We start from the raw sequence: 20977 nt of genomic DNA on the forward strand, positions 1-20977 counted from the left end.
ACTTCCAGGCCTGAAATTAAGAGACCTACTACACAGTAGTTACGTTTTCCCCTTTCTTTATACAGTCTTGATTTAGTACCTGCCACATTGTGAACGCTCTATAAAAAGAAGTGATTATTGTGGCTCAAATAAAAGAGGTGATTATCAATGCCTACAATGTGTATGACACTGTAATAATGTGCAATCTTCAACAGTCAATGCAACTTCATAATCACCCTCAGCTCTACAAATTCCCACCAATGATTGTCTTCTTTGAAGAACTAATGACTTAGTCTTTATCACTAATACAAATACCAATGTGTTTTACCCATTGATCTTGGTCTCTTATTTTTTTTAAATATGATTTTGATTTTTTGAAGGTAATACAAATTGGAGTCCAGGAAAAAATACACTGAGCAAATTACAAGCATTCTACCTTATGTTCAGAATCATTTCCATTCATGGAGGCAACTGAAAACTTATTAATAATACAGGACAAGTGCTTTTTAGGTCTAATAACTTTTTGAACATTTTGTCTCTTAGACAAGATATTGCTTCTAGAGGTAGCAATCACATATATTTATCATGAGGAAAATAAGGCACTGGAATACTCTAAATTCTAAAGTAATTTTGAAACCAAAAGAAGACAAGGTATGTGTAACTATAAAATTATAAGACATAAAAACTCTAACACAGTTTTTAAAAGGTTAATACTGGGTTCAGCATGGTTTCTATCAAATGAATGTAACTTTAAATGGCAATTACCCACTGCTATAATAAAACAGATTACTACTTTATTTCTAAGAAGAGTGTGACAATACCTAGACAAACTTTTATTAATGTGAAATACCTTAAGATATTTAAGGAATCAGAGGCTAGCTCACATGAGAATACCATGAATGACCTACATGAGAGATTTTAACCTAAATTAAAAGTGACTATGAATTCAGAAACAGTATCTACATCACCCATCGACCCCACCTCAACTCATTACTCTCAATAAAGAATGATGGAGGAAACAGTATCTTTTCTGGGGGCAGAAAATTTGGCAAAACCCAGTAAAAACAATAAAGCACTCGGACTATGTTACATAATACAAATAAATCAATTGCAAAGTTGACTTATTTATGATATAAAGTAAAATCTTAGCTATTAACAGAGTACAAGGTAGTGACATAGAATGAAGAAGCTAACAGTGCATATCGAGAGGGAAGGGCCAGACTGTGGGGCTACTGTGCACGTGTAGTGAGGGTAATCATATCAGTAAATATGCAGACAACTGGAAGGAATATGAACAAAAATGAAAAACCTTGGCCCACCCAACAGACATGGAAAACTGCAGCTAATATTAAATATAAACTAAGATGTCAGGAATAAGCTCCACGTATATCTGAAGTCATAAAAAATGTGAACTGATAAAATCCACTTGTAATATTGGTTCTTAAACTGGATTAAAGAAAATCAAACTTAAGGAATATACTTTGATAATAATCACTCCTGTAACACAATAATGCAGGAAAATAACAGGCAGCTATATCACAAAAAAATGCTAACAAAATCCAAGTGAAAGCAAGATTAGTATCATATAAGAGAAAATTCAAAGAGAAAAGTATCTTACAGGATAAAAGATATTTCCAATTTATAAAAAGATGCCAACTAAAAAGACAAACAGCTAAGAATCTTTTATAGTAAACTTTACAGCATCATGTAAAACCAAATGGAAACAAAGAAAAACTGGGAAGAAAAACAAAACCATACCTTGAAAAGAGAGTAACACCATTTTTGAAAAGTACCCATAAAAGAGCCATTAAGTCAGCTAGACTCTCGCTCTGGCGCGCACATGCGTGCGTACACACACACACTCACACATACACCAATACAGTATTAAAGAAAATATCTATGAATTGCAAAAAGTAGAATACAAATATTTCTGAATTACACTGTAATCATACTAGAAGACCAACTAGTAAATAACTATCTTTAATAAAATTCAAGTTGAAAAGCAAATAAATACCCAAACTGCAGGGTTATTAAGAAAATAAGAGAGGACAAATACACATAAATTTTAATATATGATTAATCCAGTGTAAATTCACAGCCTTCATCATTTTCAACAAGCAAGAGTGAATATATATATATTTTTAAAGATTTATTTATTTATGCATACAAGAACTGAGGTACAGGCCAGAGGTGTGGGGATTAAGGGGATTCACCAGAGACAGAGTAGGGAGCAGAACAGGCAGATATACTGAAATACACTGCTGAGGGGAGCAGCGGGTGGGACAGGAGAGGTCTGTTGTGCCACGTGGGTCAGCTCCCTGGCCAGGGATCGAACTCAGTGATGGCAGTGGTTATGGATAGCTTCATAGTGCTGTGCTTTAAACCACTATGCCACCAGAGAGGGCCCCAACAATGAATGTAAGAAAACCAACTCAAGCTTTGAAAAGAATTCAAGCAAAAAGGTAACAGTAAAGATGCAAATAGGAATCAGTGACTTCAAAAGTGAACCAATAAATCTGCATGATTCTATGAGGGGAAAAAAAACACCCTACATAATTATACCAAATTTTAAAAAATTAAAATGGGGAGAAGTTATTTCTAAAAATAAAGGTGCTTCTCTAGGTTCAACTCTATAGCTAATTTAAAAGGCTGGAGGAAAGGATGATTTAACACAGATCCCAGAAGTGAGAAATACAAATTAGCAAAGAAATAAACATTTATAAAATTGCTCACCAGAATTAGACAGCTTTACTGATCTACCACACTTTTCTTCTTTTTATTTTTTTTAACCAGCGTATTTTTTTAAAATTATTTATTTATTCATACAGAACTGGGGTACAGGCCAGAGATGTGGAGGGTGAGGATTCACCAGAGACAGAGTGGGGAGCAGAACAAGGAGATCTACGAAGTACACTGCTGAGGGGAGCAGTGGGCGGGTCAGGAGAGGTCTGCCACACCATGTGGATCTCCTCCGGGGCAGGCGGGAATCGAACTCATGCGGAAGTGGCTTAAGCTTCTTAGTGTTGTGTTTTAACCCACTGCGCCACCAGGGAGGGCCATAACTAGCGTATTTTTAAAGGTATCTTTAAATGTAAATTAAGTTATTGCAATTGTTGCAGAGGCCAGCATAAATTGAGACACCACTAATATCATTACTAACGAATCAGATAAAGTTTCAGTAACCCCTAGATTGGGAATAAAACAGACATATAAATAGTGTAGGGTGAGGGTGGGGGTAAGAAAGGATGTAACTTTAGATGTAGAAATTCTGAAAGACAAAAAACCCAAAACTATGTACAATATATACCAATAAAATAAAAACCCAGCTAACCTCAACAATATTCTGTAACACAAATTGGGCAGCCTTTTATGCAAAGGGTCAAACAGTAAACATTTTAGGCTTTTTAGTCCACACAATCTGTTGCAATTATTCATCTCTGCTGTTAGAAAACAAATAACCAGCTATACAATGCATAAATGAATGGGTGACTGTGTTTCTGGAAAATTTCACGTACAAAAAATAGCCAGAAATGGCCGATCAGTTAGTCTCTGCACTGTTAACTGATGAAATGGGCTCAGAGAGGATACTACAATACTATAATAGCAGAAAAGGGTCAAGATTAACCTCTGAGAAGTACTTACGTGACTTTACAAGGCATATGTCTACAAATCCTCAAGGAACATAAATTAACAATGTTACATAAACTATTCCAGAACAAAAAAGGACAGGTTCAAAAGACTGCTGGATTCAAACCTGGGTCCAGCAATATACTAACTCTTTGACCATAGGCAAGGGACTTAAGCACTCTGTGCCTGCTTTCCCATCTATAAAACAGGAGTAAGTATTAACACTTACACCATTAATAACTATACGCACCCTGACCCTCATGAGAGATATTATCAAGTCAGTGGATGTAAAAAAATAGTAATTTCTGACACATGGTTAATACACAAATACTAAAGATGACTAGTGTCATCTGAAATGGGTAAAATAAAGGGCAAGAGTGTGATCATCAAGTTTCTGGCCTGAAATCTGGGTAGACAGTGGTATTATTTACAAGCTATGAAATTAAGCGTAGGGAGAGACTAAATTTAGTTTTGAAAAATAGATATTTAAGAAAATCCTGTATTGCTGTTCTTATGTAACAATAACATTTTCTGATTGAGGAACTTACATTGGTATGAGTCATCGTCAAAGAGTTTAGTTCAATAATTGTGTTTTTTATATAACACATTGAAATGAAAAATAACAATATTAGGTGAACTTAAAGTTTGACAAAAGGTTTCTTAAAAAGCATTCTGTGGTTTATAGATGCTTATTAAGTAACAGTTCTAGCTGAAAGTTTTAACTATGAAAGCGACACCTACAGGTGTGGGTATAGTTATTAATGTATGCTAGACTTGTTACTATCAGATAGCAAATCTCAAACTAGTTGCTCTCAGACCACCTTATTTTTTTTTATTACAAAAGTTTATTTTTAATCATTTTGTACAATTTTTTCCAATCTCAATTGTAATCCCCGCGGGTTTCCCATCACCAAATCACCCCTGTGCCACCACCATAGTCCCGTGCATTTCCCTCCCCCCCCCCCCGTTTTTGATCCCATTCCCCACTCCACCCCCACAGAATGTCTCTGGTATATGGTTGTTCATTATTTTTGTTATTTTCTTGCCTGGTCCATTATACTCCTGCTATGAGTGAAACCATCCGGATTTTTCTTTCTCTTTCTGGCTTATCTCACTAAGCATGATCTTTTCCAGTTCCATCCAAGTTGCTGCAAAAGACATGTGTTTCTCTTTTTTGGTTGCTGAGTAATATTCCATTGTATATATGTACATCTTTTTTATCCAGTCATCTACTTTTGGGCACTTGGGCTGCTTCCATGTTTTTCCAATTGTAAATAAAGCAGCAATAACCATGGGGGTGCAGGTATCTTTTTCAATCAGTGTTTTTGTGTCTTTTGGGTAGATACCTAGGAGTGGGATTGCTGGGTCGTAGGGAAGCTCCATGTTTAGCAGTTTGAGGAACCTCCAGTTTTCCATAGTGGTTGTACTAGTTTGCATTCCCACCAGCAGTGCAGGAGAGGTTCCTTTTTCTCCACATCCTCGCCAACATTTGTTGTTGCTAGTTGTTTGAAGATGTGCCATTCTCACTGGGGTGAGGTGGTATCTCATTGTGGTTTTAATTTGCATCTCCCTTATTATAAGTGATGTTGAACATTTTTTCATATGCTTGTTGGCCATCTGCATTTCCTCTTTGGAGAAGTGTCTTTTTAGCTCTTCTGCCCATTTTTTGATGGGGTTGTTTATTTTTGTTGAGTTTCATTAGTTCTCCGTATATTTTTGTGATCAGTCCTTTATCACTACTTTTGTGTGAGAAATGTTTTCCCAATTTGCAGACCACCTTATATTTTAAATTCCAAAAATCTTTTTGTTTATGTGAGTTACATCTACATTTACATATTTCTTAATTTAGGCCCTCCCTGGTGGCGCAGCGGGTTAAAGCACAGCACTAAGAAGCTGAAACCACTTCCGCATTGAGTTCGATTCCCGCCTGCACTGGACGTGACCACATGGCTAGGCAGCCCTCTCCTGACCTGCCCCGCTGCTCCCCTCAGCAGTGTACTTTGTCAATCTGCCTATTCTGCTCCCCACTCTGTCTCTGGTGAAGTCTTTCGCCACCCCTGAGTCTCTGGCCAGTACCCCAGTTCTGTATGCACAAATAAATAAATCTTTTTAAAAAATTTAAACAGAAATCTAAAACATATTAATTTAAAAAATCCTCTACATGTGTTTCTTGAAAATTAATGACTGTCTTAAAAGAAGTGAGATGTACGCATTGTTTACATTTTTGCAAATCTTCTCAATAACTGGCTTAAGAGAACTCAGATAGATTCTCCCATCTGCTTCTGTAGTCCACAAGATGCAGCCTTTAGAAAACTCCACTTATACTCATGAAAGCATAAGAATGAACAGAATAAATAAAGCCTTCCAATTATAAAATAGGTTTGAAATTGCAGATCTCATGAAAGTTTCAGGCAGTCTCCCTCAGGTACATTTTAAAACCACCTCTACTATGTAGAATACATTTGAATACAGGGTTCTAGAGCTCAGTAGAAGTCTGAACTAAAAATAAGAATTTATGATTCAGCATAGGTAGATAAAGAAGACAGTTATAAAATGAGAAGAATTAACAAGCTCTAATAACAGGTTTAAACAGCAGACAGAAGAGAATTAAAGGCAAGAATAGGGCATAACTGTCAAGAAGGTGGGAAAGGGAGTTGTTTATTTTAGTAAATGACTTTTCTTTTTAGTTACTCAAGCGATTATCTTCCTCAAATCCTCCTTATCCTTATGAGATCTAAACAGTGATCAGTTCCGATAGACATCTCCTTGATAGAATTCAAATGCATCCTTTCATCTTAAATGCTACTGCAAGTTGGCTCTCACAACTACAGTTGCAAAAACCTCCAAAGTGGTCTTCCTGGCTCAAGTATTAACCCCTAGACGTCTCCCAACTACCAACTTCTCCCCAAGTCTACTATGTCATTGCCCCAAATTACCTTTATCATGCTATCAAAGTTAACATAAGGACTGTAGCCAGGTTCCCATCTGCTTCATTGACATACATTTCCTTTTCTAATACACCAAATTTCTGCTATTCTTCAAGTCTCTCATACTATTCCTTTTTTCTAATATGTCTTAAGACTTTTCTTGCAACTCTGTCCATCTTTCCTAGGAAAGAGCTCATTACTCTCCTTCCCAGATTCAGCTAATCTTAAGACTTTCAAGATGACCATCTTTGCCTCTACTTCCACCAAACTCTTACAACTCCCTTAAAAACATAGCAGTGGAGGTGTTTTTTAAAGTGCTATTTTCTTATTTCTACTCTGCTTTATCACTGGCATTCCCAGAACCAAGCACAGAATATGATCAAGAATTACTAAGTGAATGAACGATTCAAGAGCTGTCACCATCTATGAAATAATTTATAAAACAACTACGCAACTAAAGATGAAACATTGTGGAATACCAACATTCAAGAGGTGGAATAATCAAGAACCAATAAAGAAGAAGGAAAAACAATAATTAAGAGTTGCAGAAAGAGTAAAGATGATGGTAGCTGTTTACTATGCTGCATAATAAGTAGTTATAAATTTCCAAGGGATATCCAGAGCTAACATCCAGAGAATGTTAGAAAGTTAGTCAATGACTGTCAGTGCAAAAAGATGTCCTGATTAGCCACAACATTATACCAGGAAGATATTTTGGAGGAGCTTCAGCTGGTATAAAATATGAATTACCCAGTAAAATTTATTTTTTGCTTTAATTTTTTTTTCTTTTAACATACTATGGCCCAAACCTTGTCTTTCACATTTTAAAGATGGGCAAAATCTGCTCCAAAATAAATGTTTTTTAATTCTTAAGAGTAGAAAGATGATTTATTCAGAATTTAAAACATTTTCCTAAATTGTGCTCCAAATCACTTCCTACTTTGTGAACCAATGAAATGAACCAATATTACACTGGCAATTATTAATATTAGCAAATACTAATATTTGCTAATTTTTACTGCCCTTTTGCAGTCTGCTGATATTTCTTATATAAAAACTCCCTATTCTGGCCCTCCCTGGTGGCGCAGCGGGTTGAAGCACAGCACTGAGAATCTAAAGCCGCTTCCACATGAGTTCAATTCCCGCCTGCCCGGGAGGTGACCACATGGTGTGGCAGACCTCTCCTGACCCACCCGCTGCTCCCCTCAGCAGTGTACTTCATCGATCTGCCTGTTCTGTTCCCCACTCTGTCTCTAGTGAAGCCTCTCACCGCCCCTGAGCGTCTGGCCTGTACCCCAGTTCTGTATGCACAAATAAATAAAATCTTAAAAAAAAAAAAAAAACTCCCTATTCTATAAGCCTGAAAGACTATTCTAAAAATAAAATTTACTAACTGGAAAAAATATAGCAATTATCTTACATTCAAGTAAAAAAATCAGGATAAGGTGGCTTAATATCCAAACTGCTAAAATATCAAGTTCTAAACTTGCAAAAACAAGTTTAATGTTTTTTAATGTTTACTTCTTTAATCTTTAAATATTTTAAATGCCATTTTAATGTTTATTTTGGGAAATGTTAAGTAAATGACACTCCCTTTAGCTATCCACAAGTTTAACAGAAACAACAGTTTCAAATATAAACCAGTCATTAATCTTGTATTAATACCACACCCCCAAACTTCGAATCTGTCGTTAGTCCTAGTATATAATTTAGTTTTGTATACCAGTTTTCATTTGGCTACATTATAAATCTCCTAATAACAGTGACATTTCTAATAGGCATCATAGAGAAAATACCAATTTAAGACAAGAATTTGTTTTAACAGGATGATATAGAAAACAACCACATAAAGATTTGCATTTGAATTCTTGAAAGACCTTATTAATTAAAATTTTCAGCTAGTACTGTTACTTACCATCTATAGACCACAGAATGCTTTATAAGAAATCTTTTGTCAAACTTTAAGTTCATCTAATGTTGTTATTTTTCATTTCAATGTGTTATTAAATAAAAAAAACACAATTATCGAACTAAACTCTTTGAAGATGATTCATACCAACGAAAGTTCCTCAATCAGAAAATGTTACTGTCACACGCGAACAGCAATATAGGATTTTCTTAAATATCTATCTTTCAATTTTATTAAGATAAATCCTCTACCTTCTTGAGCAAATGAGATTAGGCATAATCAATATGATAAAAGTGTCCTAAAAAGTAATTCAGTAACAACCCAGGAAATTATGCTTTAAAAATTATTAAAAGGCAAAGTTTCTAGCTATCAATTAGGTTAAACTGCAGATGCAAAATACTCTAAAAAATCCTTACAATTGTTCAAATGATATTTTTAAAAGGATCACTTATAGATAAACAATCTTCTAAAAACTGCAATCACAGGTAATTATTTTATACTCAAGAGCCACAAAATAACTTTTGGGAGAAAAATAAAATGTAACAAATTAGTATGTTTGCATTTTAACTTTATCAGCCAGTAACATATTAATACTTAGCTTTATTCTCTACTATTAATACTTTTAATATATAATCTTTTTAAATGTGCTCAAATTATTCTAGTTGTTTTGCTAAGCTACTAACATTCAGTAATATTCATGTTAAACAATCTGCCTCATATTCAGAGGAAACACAAACAGGTTTGGGTAAAAGAGTATTCGGGTTTCCTGGTAAAGAGCAGCAGCATAATTATATTGGGACACAGATTTTCAAAAGGCATAATGGACTGATAAAAATGGCAATGAAGATTAGAAAATTCTCTAAAAGAGATTCTAAAGAAAGGTGCTGCTGAAAGTTTTGTGTTTCCCCAGACTACAACTTACAGTAGACAGTGGAATAATGGTATAATGTCATTTTATTAAGTGTTGCTTGTTAACTTCCCAGATATCTGAGACCCAAAAACTTGAATTCTATAACCTTACATGTTAAAGTAGAAAAAGGCAGCAGCCAGTTGGTTAAATGATGCAAAAGGCATTTTTATTCACTTGAGTATATAAATCAAATTTTTTTAAAATGTGGCCAAACAATGTACTACTTCAAAAATCCTCTTTACTCATTTCATAAGCACACTGGATAATTTAATATACTTCTGAATAATGTTCATTCGACATCCTGTACTAATGTCAGTTCTGTAATGCTAAAGGCACAGAAGGAAAGTCTGGTTTTTAAGCTGATATACACACAGATGTGGTGCTAGAATTTTCATCGTGGATAAGTGGCTGAGTTTTCAAGTGCCACTAGTCAGCCTGGAAAACAACTATTTACTTGACAACGCATTAACTTCTGCTAGTCCTTAGCAGGTAGGTTGAACTGAATAGCTTTTGAGAAACTGAAGAAAAGTACTTAAAAACTGGTCTGAAATACAATCAACTACACTTAACTTTTTCAAAAAATGTACAAGCAGATTTTAGTATTTTTGTTAGAAGATTCCTAAGGAAAATGCCAAACAAAAGCTTTCAGTTCAAAATTAGATCTCAAAATTAAACATTAGCTTGAATTCACTTAGTTTTAATTCACTTAATAGATTTTAGAGAAATGAACAGCATACCTTTTCCTGGGTCTTAGGGGAACCCTGGCTCTGTTCCCTCAAAGAACTCTTTTCCTACTGAAGAAACTCCCAACTTAAATTACTAACACAGCCTTATTAGTCTTTCTACAACCTCGTAAGTTTAGATCACTGAATTATCAAGTTATATTCCTAAGTTTCATTAAATGAAACTTGGAATAAAATCACCCTATTAATTCTACTCTTTGGCAAAATACCTGAGCAAGATGTCTCTGCTCTAAACTCTAGCTATTCTTTAAGAATTATTTCCAAGTCTGCTGGTTAATTTATCTGTTCATTAAACCTGGTCCAAATATGTTGAGATCCAGGAAAACAATGTTTCAAGCAGAAACTTTAGAGGAAAAATGTCAGACTGCCTTTAATCAATCTCTCATTTTTATTTTAAAATTCCATAAGTGATCTCAAAAAGTGTTTAATTAGAACTGCTTAGGAGTTAAAAAAAAATTAAGACTCAGATTTATTAAATCAGAATCTATTTTTAAAATGAATATCACCTATGGTTCTCACATCTAAGTTTGAAAAACTTAAAAAAAAATTAAACTAGAAGTTAGTGATATAACCACAAAGTCCCAAGGACAATATTTTTGAAAAACTTTAAAGATCACAAGAGAGAAACAATAAAGAGCACATCACAAGTCACTGACAAAACAAATTATTTAAGAAATGCAAGATGCTTATTTTTAAAATTAGAAAAATATGCATTTTACTTTTTCAAGTTTGTGCTGTTTGCGTGTGTATTCCAAGTTAAAGGGCAAATATTTGTCCTCTGGAACAAGTTATGACACAGTCTGTAAATCAGAAATTGGTGCATCAAATACATCAGATGAAATGCTAATAAGTAGTAAGTGTATTACAAAAAAAAAAAAGCTCATGTAAATGATAACAAGAACACTAAGTTAGATAGGCAATATTCAAATCTAAGTTTATCTGATTCAGAAACCTTAACTTTTTAACCACTATGCTGTATATGTGCTAAAATTCAAACATTATCTTTAGGAGAGTCAAGGCTTTTTGCTTCTAGCCAAATCTGCTGCCTTTGAGTACTGTTTTTATTAAGGCTACAGCAACAAGCTCTCATTTGTGATATACTGCTATTATGCTAATGCTAATAAAAGCACAAATTACGGTGTGTAGTGTTATTCCTAATCTGTAGCTGTCTTTTTTTTTTTTAATATTTATTTATTTATTCATAGAGAGCTGGGGTACAGGCCAGAGATGCGGAGGGTGAGAGGAGTGGGGGGCAGAACAGGCAGATCTACGAGGTACACTGCTGAGGGGAGCAGCGGGCGGGTCAGGAGAGGTCTGCCACGCCATGTGGTCACCTCCGGGGCAGGCGGAATCGAACTCATGCGGAAGTGGCTTAAGCTTCTTGGTGCAGTGCTTTAGCCCGCTGCGCCACCAGGGAGGGCCCTGTAGCTGTCTTTTATCTGGTTATAACTGATACAACTATTCTTGCTAATTCAGCCTGATTTCTATTCCAAATGTAAACCATTCCAAAACACAAACCAAAAATTCCTAATTCTGTTTACATTGAAACTAAGGATGTAAATATTTGCATAGCAGAAATCTCAGGGCTCAGAAACAAGCCCAGGGAGCTCTGACAATAACCCAGCAACTACGGGTTTATTAGTCTCTGAACCTAGTTTTTTCACTCTGCTAGCTAATCTCTGCTTGTGTGAGTATGTTTTTCTTCCCCCTTGTATCCTGTTTTGCTCCAATCTCATCTCATGGAGATTATACAAACTTAAAATTTTCACTTATTTTAGTAGTTTATTAGTATTTATAAACAAACATACCTAAATCTCCTAGAAATAAAATGGCTCTTATCTAAGCAGTAAGAGGTCATTAGCATTCTCCATAACCTCACTGAATTATATGAATATATTTATATTCATATAAATCTAGATTACAAATCACTTTCCTTCTTCAACAAGAGGAAAAAGGAAAACTGGTGATTTTGATATACTTAACAACTTTATTATTTCTCATGAAAGTAGGGCATTGTATTTCCAGAACTATGACTGGATGTAAAGAGGTCAGTCAGCAGTGCACATAGGCCTTCAAAATCTCTCATAAAGCAAAAGACTTACCATGGCACATTTAGAATCAGAACCTATCTTCCCAATATTGCTTAATAGCTGCAATTAATACCAAAGCTGTGTTTCAAGGAATTGAGCCCAATTCTAGTAGAATTTCCCAAGCTGTGGGACAGAAACAAGTTACAGGTATGCTGAGGAACACCTTAGGGAGCGGGCAGCCAGATTCCGGACTGTCTTCAGCCATAAGCAGCCCCATCTGTTTACCATGAAAAGTTCCACAAATACGATTTTCTACTTGTGTCATGTGAACAGGGTTAAGCAATGTACTTTAAGTCAAAATCTATTTAGATCTCAGTTTTTGCATATGTAAATCTATGCAATATATGCTGCTTTATTTACAATAGGAAATACATGGAATCAATCCAAATGCCCAAAAGTAGATGACTGGATTAAAAAGTTGTGGTACCTATACACTATGGAATATTACTCAGCAATCAACAAAGATAAACACATGCCTTTTGCAGCAACATGTCTGGAGCTGGAAGGGATCATGCTTAGTGAAATAAGCCAGAAAGAAAAGGAAAAATACCAGATGGTCTCACTCATAGCAGGAGTATAAAGGACCAGGGGAGAATATAATAATAATAATGAACATCTATATACCAGAGACATTTTACGGGGGTGGAGTGGGAAATGGGATCAAAAATGGAGCAGGGGAGTGCTCTGGACTATGGTGATGGCACATGGGTGATTTGGTGATGGGATGCCCACAGGGATGAGATGGAAGAAGGCACAAAATGATGTAAAAATAAACTACTATACTATTTTTAAAAATCTATGCAATATATAACCCTCTGTCAAACCACCAAAATTCCTGAATTTCATGGGGAGGGGTACTATGATTGAAAAAGTTTAAGGAGAAAACAAAGTGGTAACCTGAGATCACAGGTAAAGATATTTACCTTTACTAAATATATTTATTTATGAATATAAATGAGACTGAAATATGGTTGATAACTGCGGTTGCTAACCATAAGGAAAAGCAAGAAGTGCTTGATTATTAGTGAAAGGGAGAAATTAATCACTTTTCTTCCTTCAACTAAAACTGAGTCATCTCAGTAGTACTTTAAAAGTTTAAACTGTATCCTATGACTTCATTAATTAAACAGTCAATAAGTAAATCAGAAAAGGATTTTACTATTGCTCAAGTCCTCAGAAGGTGCTTTCTGCACCCTTTTAAATGGACACTTTAAACCTAGTTAGTAAGGTTTTGCTGCACAGATACCTGAAGCATGTACAGTACTTTTAGAATCAGTTTCTTCCTTGGTCCTCCAAACTCTTGCTTTTTTCATCAATACTCAGAGGCAATGAACGATTTATTAGCTTTCTCTAATGGTTCCTATAAACCACTTCACACATGTCAAAGTTGTCAAAACCTCCCTGAATCACAAAATTATGCTGGTGATACAATTTAATTTTTCTTTTGTGCTCAAAGGGGAAATAATATGCTATCTGTTATAAGATTTCCAGCAACAATTTTAGTTCCTGCAGTATTTTAGTTCATTCTTTGGAGAGCATTAAACACAGACAGTGGTAGCACACGTTCCCATGTAGTCTTCCGTATAACTACAAGGCTGATTACTTACTTAACTTTCCTTAACTTCTATTTCACCTGTAAACATTCACACTTTTCTACTTTCATAAGCTGCTAAAGGTATTAAATGTAGGCTCAGATTGCACTAACCACATTGATAGTGAAGCCCTACGCCCATATTAGTTTTTAAATGTCCACTGAACGTAGACTAGAGTTCCTAGACTGCTGCCCTGACCCCTTCTCTGGGACCCACAGGGTTCTAAAAATTCACTAGATTTCTCGAAGCACATTAAGAAGAATTTAGGAACCTGTTCCGATGTGTGTTCTGAATCACTGGTGACCATTTGTTACTCATGATTAAATAGTCACAGAGTATTTTTCTTGATTAAATGGAGCAAATATCAAGTGCCGAGCCAAGCAGATACGAAGTGCTCAACTAGCTATAATGATGTCTCCATATGATTTCATACAAAGCTGACTTAACAGTTCTTGAATATTTTGATCACTTCCTAGATCAATGGATTTAAGCAATTGAAATTACACTTTGTAGAAAACAAACAAGCTAAAATTGATAAAAACAATGGTTTCTAATAGCAGGAAGAAAAATATGTTTTAAATGTTGATTAAAGTTTCATTTGCATTTAAAATTAATCCAGAAAGAGAATAAACTATTGCAATCTTATGTGATCACCAGAAGACAAAAAATTATGTCTTTTTCTCTATTCCTGCGTCTACCCAGGCTCCACATCATTATTAGGAGACACAGGGTTTGTTATTCTGTAGCATACAACCTGTTTATGAAATCACCTGAAGAAAACACTGGATGGGTGAATGGATGGAAGGGTGGGTGGATAGATTAAAAAAAAAAAAAAAAAGCTAGCTGTCAAAAATTAACAATGTTTAAATCATTTTGCAAAGAATGTACAATCAATATGCTTCAAATATAAAAAGCTATTTAAAAAATGACATTAATGGCTTTCCTACCTTATAAAGATCACAGGATATCTTTAAAATCCACCCATATATTGCTATGCCTCACTATAAATTTCTCAGCCTTCACTCCCCTGCTATTTCTAAGAGATATTCATACTCAAACATTCATGCTCCTTACAGGTTTTCCAAGTTCAGGTCACAAGGTAAGAGTAAATTTTCAAGAATTTCACTTGGCCACTCATTTCACTGGTTCCTAATTTTGTGAAATGAATCATGAAATCACTACACCCAAAAATAAAATTCTAATTATCTCCATATTATAAGAAAGCTGGTCAAGAACTTACACTTTACAAAAATCCAACTATTCTATAAATAGTTCTACCACTAAGTGGCAGCAATAGTAGTGGGTGTTATTTTAAGTGAATGGCAATAACCTTGGGAAAAAAGTTGTTCATCAAGGCAGAATTCTATAGGGGGTGCTGTAGCCTAACTGGTCATGCTCAGTATGAACACTAAATCTTGCTTTTTAACAATACAGAAGGACCTAGAGCTCTATAGTCCAATAAAAGTAAAATATCAGTTCCTTGGTCACATTATGCATATATCACTTCAAATATTTTAGAGCTGCATGTCACTAAAATTGGGCTTTTATATAGATTCTTTAACACAGAAAGACAATGATGCTGACAGTACAAACTACTAGAGAATCTCAATTCTGGATTAGGTTGGCTTCTCCTGACTTTTAAATGTTGGCTACCAATTAAAGACTTAAAGCACAATATAATTAAAACACTGTGTAGTAACCAGAGGAGACAGAAAAGACATGACAATTGAGGTGACATCTAGATAAAGCTTGGATTTCTATCAGCACCAGTGTACCCTTCTTTTGAAGGGGTGAGGTGCATGTAGGAATGCTATACCTTCTTTCCAACTTTTCTGTAAATCAGAAAGCACTCCAAAATAAAACAACAAAAAACACCTAGCAACAAATATCCCCATTAACTCTCCAGTTTTTCATCTCTAATCACTGTGAACCCAAAACAAAAGCACTATATAAATATAATACACAGTATGAAAATAAACATATTTTCATGAGTCAGAATAAGTGTGACTAATTATGAAGAAAGCTGCCATCAAAAGAAGAGGAAAATAAGAAAAAAGCTGGCAAAATAATGTAATACATCTTGAAGTGACTTACATATATACTCAGCCTACCAGTCTCAGAATTGTGGAAAATCTAAAAACAAGAAGATTTTAATATGTTCATATTTTACATATGGACATAAGAAAATGATTTACATTTGCTAAAGAGATAAACAGTAAGTATTCAGATTATCTTTTTAATGAAACAAATATCCAGGGGCCAATCACAAATCTAAGACAGAATATAATCAAGTGCTCCAAATTTAAGATACATTATAACAGCCTAAAAAATTAGAATGGGAGGATTAACAGCAGTAAAACAATCTAGGAGATGAGCTCTGAGAGGTTTAGAAACACTACAAGGCATACTTATGGAAAGAAACAGAAACTGGAAACAGGAATGAGCAATTACAAGGTTAAGAATGCTCTAAAAAGTACAAAAGGAGTGATGGGTGGGTGAGGTCACAGGAGGTCAGATTAACAAGGCCTCAAAAGCCAACCAGAAGAATCTGGTCTTGAACCAGAGCAATAAGGGACAACTGTACAGTCCAACACAGAGGAGTAGTGCCAGGAAAGAGTTTCATGAATGTTAAATTGGGTTATAGTTCTTTTAAATTAATTTTGCAACATTCCTTCCTACATCATTCCACATTCATGTGACGTTCTTCACATCCATGTTCAAAGCCACAGTATTATCTTCAATTACTCTTATTTCCCATAGCTTTGTTCCTGTAGTTTATACTTCACACCCATCTCCTATCTCATTACCTTCTCCTTTCCTTCTCTTTCCTGTCTGGTAGCGCTACTATTGGTGATGCTAATCACAAAGAAATGTCCCTAAAGCGTAACTTACGATCATGCCCTCTATGTGCAAATCACCGCTGCAGGTTCTCCACTCTAAACAAGCATAAAGTCCTCTGCTTCCTTACTTCGAGAGCTATATTCTATCACTTCCCCCAATGGCCCTATGTTCATTCTATGAATATCTCCTCTTCTTATTTACCCGACCCTTTTGCCTATAGTGCCTCTCTTCTTTTAGCCATCTTTCAAATCCCTGACCACACAAAACACCCCACGTCACACCTCTGCTTAGGACCTTCAGTGGCTCTTGCCTATAAAATAAGAGCCAAGTTGCCAGGTACACACACAGAGTAATGAGGTCCTTTTACCTGCTCCCTGTTTATCTCTTCAGAAAAACCCTTCAACCCTGTTCACTTATCACTGTTTATTTAATGTGCTTGGAATACCAGCACTGCATATAACATCACGTTAATTCTTGTCTGGGTCTTTAATCACAGTGACTATTCCTCTGCCGTTTCATTCTTTCCTTGACTTTCATCTTTTAGAGGATTTTCTTGAGCCCCTGTGTTAGGCTAATTAGCATTTCTCCATACTCCAGAACAACTTGGGCATTTTTACTGCCTTAAGTTACATTATATTATATAGTATTTGGATGCTCCTATTGTCACTCTTTCTCTCGTAAAACAGAAGCTACAACTGTTCTTGTTCACACATACAGCTACACCTGATAAAGTTACCTCAAGTGAAAATTCAAAATTTCAGGCCTAACAAGTTCTACATTTCAGTGTCCTACACCTTTTAATACCAGATAGTCAATTAGAGGAGTGAAGAACTCCTGATTTGGGATCTGAGAGGACTCAGGTGCCTGCTTCCTTACCACCCTGAAGTTTTTAGCTTGGTAAATGTTAGGGGCTTGTTCAACCTGGCACACGACCATAAGATTAGCTTTTAATGACACTGTAGAATGGATGTCACAGTCTGACTACAGAATAAAGCAAAATAAAGCTTTACTTGTAGGGAATAAAGCAAAAAAGAGGGTTTGAGTGTCCCAAATGTAGCTTCAGAAGACTTTCAGATAGAAGACGAATAAAGGACAGATACAGATAGGTGCTCAAAGAATTAAAGCAAGGGAGGATGTTAGGAACACACAGGGAACATGTAAGATAGTAGTGTTTATCATAAGAGACAGCTGAGGTAGTGTATTTTAAAAGTGGTAACATATACCACAATAAACCATAAACCCCAAAAGATGACTCCAATGTGATGTTATTGAAGAACTCTGTCCCCAACCCTTTGTTCCTTTCATGCTCTTCTCTCTCCCATCCTGGAGATGAATATAAATGCACATCAACAACCTTGCTTTAATGAAAAGGAGAATAAAAAATAGTTTTAAACAACGTACCTTTGATTTTTTGTTCAGTGGCCTAAAATAAAAACAAACAAACAAAAAACAATGTAAATATGAAACTGAAAGAAATGGATTGTCATGACAAAATGCGCATATATTGCTATTATTTAAGACATATATACTTGTATTACATAAAAAATCTGTCACTTAGATGAATTGCTTAGGAAAAGAAATGCAAAGAAAGCATGCTTTTCCCACAGATGTGCCTCTCTGTCCCTGATACAATGTTTGCTTCTTTAGACACAAAGAGGAGATATTCTTTTAGATAGTAAATAACAAAAGTATTTTATTATTTTTCTTCTTTTTCTGCATTTTTTTCATTTAGTTTAAAAGTATTTGACTATAACTATTAACCTTCATATTAGTGACTTTAACAATGTACTATACAAAATGTTTAAATGGCTTAAAAATTGCTTCAAATTATAAAAAAGGAAGTGAATTTTTGGGGAGAAAAATTGCATACTAACTACTTTGGCCTAATTAGTAATAAATTTAACTCCTGAAGGGTAGGCTGCTATTACAGGTAAACATAGTTTACTTTTAAGAATTTTTAAGTGGAGGACATTTAAATTTTTTTATTTCTAACACATCTTACAATGCATTAAAATTACTATGCTCATAAAGTGAACTGGCACGAGCCCCCTGCTTTCCCATGTCTGCCTTAGTGCTACTGCTATTTTCTTTGAACAACTCAGATGAAAAACTCAAACTCATTAAAAATAATAACTGACTAGAGATAGAGGCCATAGCAAACTTTTTCAATTGAGACCAATTGTACGGAAATCCTAAAAGTAAAAGATAAAAGGATAGGGAGGGGCCTGAGGCAAGAGCCAATAGTTAATAACTGAATGACCAGGAATAATTTCTAAATAAAGCTTTTTTGAAACTGTCACGGGGCATGAAAAATCATTTTGCTTAGTCATACAAAACTATCGCTACCCATTTTCTGAATTCTGTCACTTTAGAACTATAAAGTACATAACTATATGGCAATCACCCCAATATTGAAGCTACACTAAACATTAATCTTTCCTGGAGAGCCAGTCAATCTAAGCACTGGAGTGTTTTACTAATTCTTAGAGTACTAGTGATATGTAAAATAATGGAGGCGCATCTTTTATTTTACATGAATCAAAAAAATGTTTTAACTGATGGAAAGACAATGGCAAAAGACCAATCAACTATGTGACCACTTTATTTCTGGGAGAAATAATTTTTAAAATCTGATGGTGAAGTCTTATTAAAGCTAACTCAGTAAAAGAATATTTCTGAAGTGCAATAAATGCCATATCAGATACATAATTTTCTAAAGCCAAAACATTAGCACAAATTTGTACATGTTCAATCTTTTTCTTAAAACTTTCCCTGCTCTCCCCACACAGTTTACTTCCAGAAGAAACCATGACCAAATTACTAAACCTAAGATACAAAGTGTTGCTCTTCTATATCTTAAACAAAAAGATATCCTACTATACAACTCCTTTGAAAAAAAAAAACACCCCAGGTTGGTTCAGAACAACATTCTGTCTGCAGAGAATGACACCAAGGAAACAACCAGAGTGTCTGTGTCCCTTAGAATGCTGACTATCACAATAAAGGAATGCAAGTAACAAAACCCAAGAGCTCTGATCAGGAGAAGGAATGATATATCGGTGCATTTCTTTAAAATAGGTTTTTGTGAGTCAGTCCAGGAACTTAGTACTTTCCTCAAATTATTAAAAAGAGAATTTTTCCAAGTGGGGTCAGTGAAGAGTATTTGCCTACACTGTTCAAACGGCAGCCCATCCATCCACATAGCTGCTGACCACAAAAACAGTCCAAGCTGATATGTGTAAACTATATGCCAGATTTCTATTATTTGGTATTAAATTTGGTATTAAATTCAATGTTACCTGCCAACCTGGTTGTATAAAACGATACAACACTATTCAAATGTGAAGTATCATTGTGCATCCTCTTGTATAACAGAATTAAATCATTCTGGCAAATCCAGAAAGAAAATTATTTCCATTTGGTATACATACTTTTTTCTTTAAAACAACCAACCAACTCAGGTTGGTTGTGGAATTGCTTCCACAAGCAATTCTTACAACTGCTTCAACTAGAAGGTAATGAAGGTATTAGACATGTTGCAAACACAAGCATGATGGGTACACTTTATTTCTGTCAGGCTTTGCATCACTTGTCCCAATTCCTAGACCCTATGAATACTTGCTCTACCACTTACACTGTGTGACCCTGGTTAAACAACTTCTCCAAAATGCTCAGGTCCCTCATTTACAAGACAGAAACAAAAACACTACCTTGAAGTTTTTGTGAGGTTGTAAGGATTTAACTCACAGAAAGAGCTTAGTACAGTGTCTAGTGTACAGAAAGTGTAACAGATGTTAGCTGCTGCTACTGCTACTATTACAAGCCCCATTTGCCCATGCTTCAGCTAAGTCCTTTATCTGACATTTGGAAATGACCTGACTCAAACTTACTCCCAGTTGCCAAGTCTTGCTTCTCTCTCTCTCTCTCTCTCTGTGATCATCAGTGGTTTGAAAGCTTCCCTGTGTTTGATTAAGCAGCACACATTCTAGAACCCCAGTGTGCTGAATAAAATGGGTACACAGCAAACAAAAATATAAGCTGAATAAAGAGCAAGGCAATAAGAGAACACTTAACTGCCCTAGATGAACACAATGCTCTGCTCCAGCTTGATTATATTACTAGGTTACTGAGAAACTGTGCTACTTAGAATGTGGAATGCTACAGCAAATCTCGGAACAAAAAGATATTTGGGAGACACAACAAGTGAATACTAAAATTTCCAAGAGGGAAGTTAGAAGTTTCTACAACCGAAGAAGTCTCATTTAAGCTTGAATTGAGTCCATTTAAATTCACAAAGCCTATATATAAAAATCTTTTTATGTCTTAACACAGTTAACAAAAATACCCATAACCACTGAC

General features: G+C 35.2%; 1 protein-coding gene across 1 annotated transcript in view; it reads right to left on the reverse strand.

Annotated features, from left to right (window-relative positions):
* The window catches only part of TNRC6A (trinucleotide repeat containing 6A), a 154384-nt gene that overhangs the window by 38381 nt on the left and 95026 nt on the right, over positions 1-20977 (reverse strand). Inside the window, exon 5 of the mRNA XM_004692055.2 lies at positions 18020-18041. Coding sequence (XP_004692112.2) covers positions 18020-18041 — 22 coding nt within the window. The remainder of the gene's footprint in view (positions 1-18019; positions 18042-20977) is intronic.

The sequence above is a fragment of the Condylura cristata genome, unplaced genomic scaffold (genome assembly GCF_000260355.1).
Source record: "Condylura cristata isolate star-nosed mole 26May11 unplaced genomic scaffold, ConCri1.0 scaffold00032, whole genome shotgun sequence".
Lineage (NCBI taxonomy): Eukaryota > Metazoa > Chordata > Mammalia > Eulipotyphla > Talpidae > Condylura > Condylura cristata.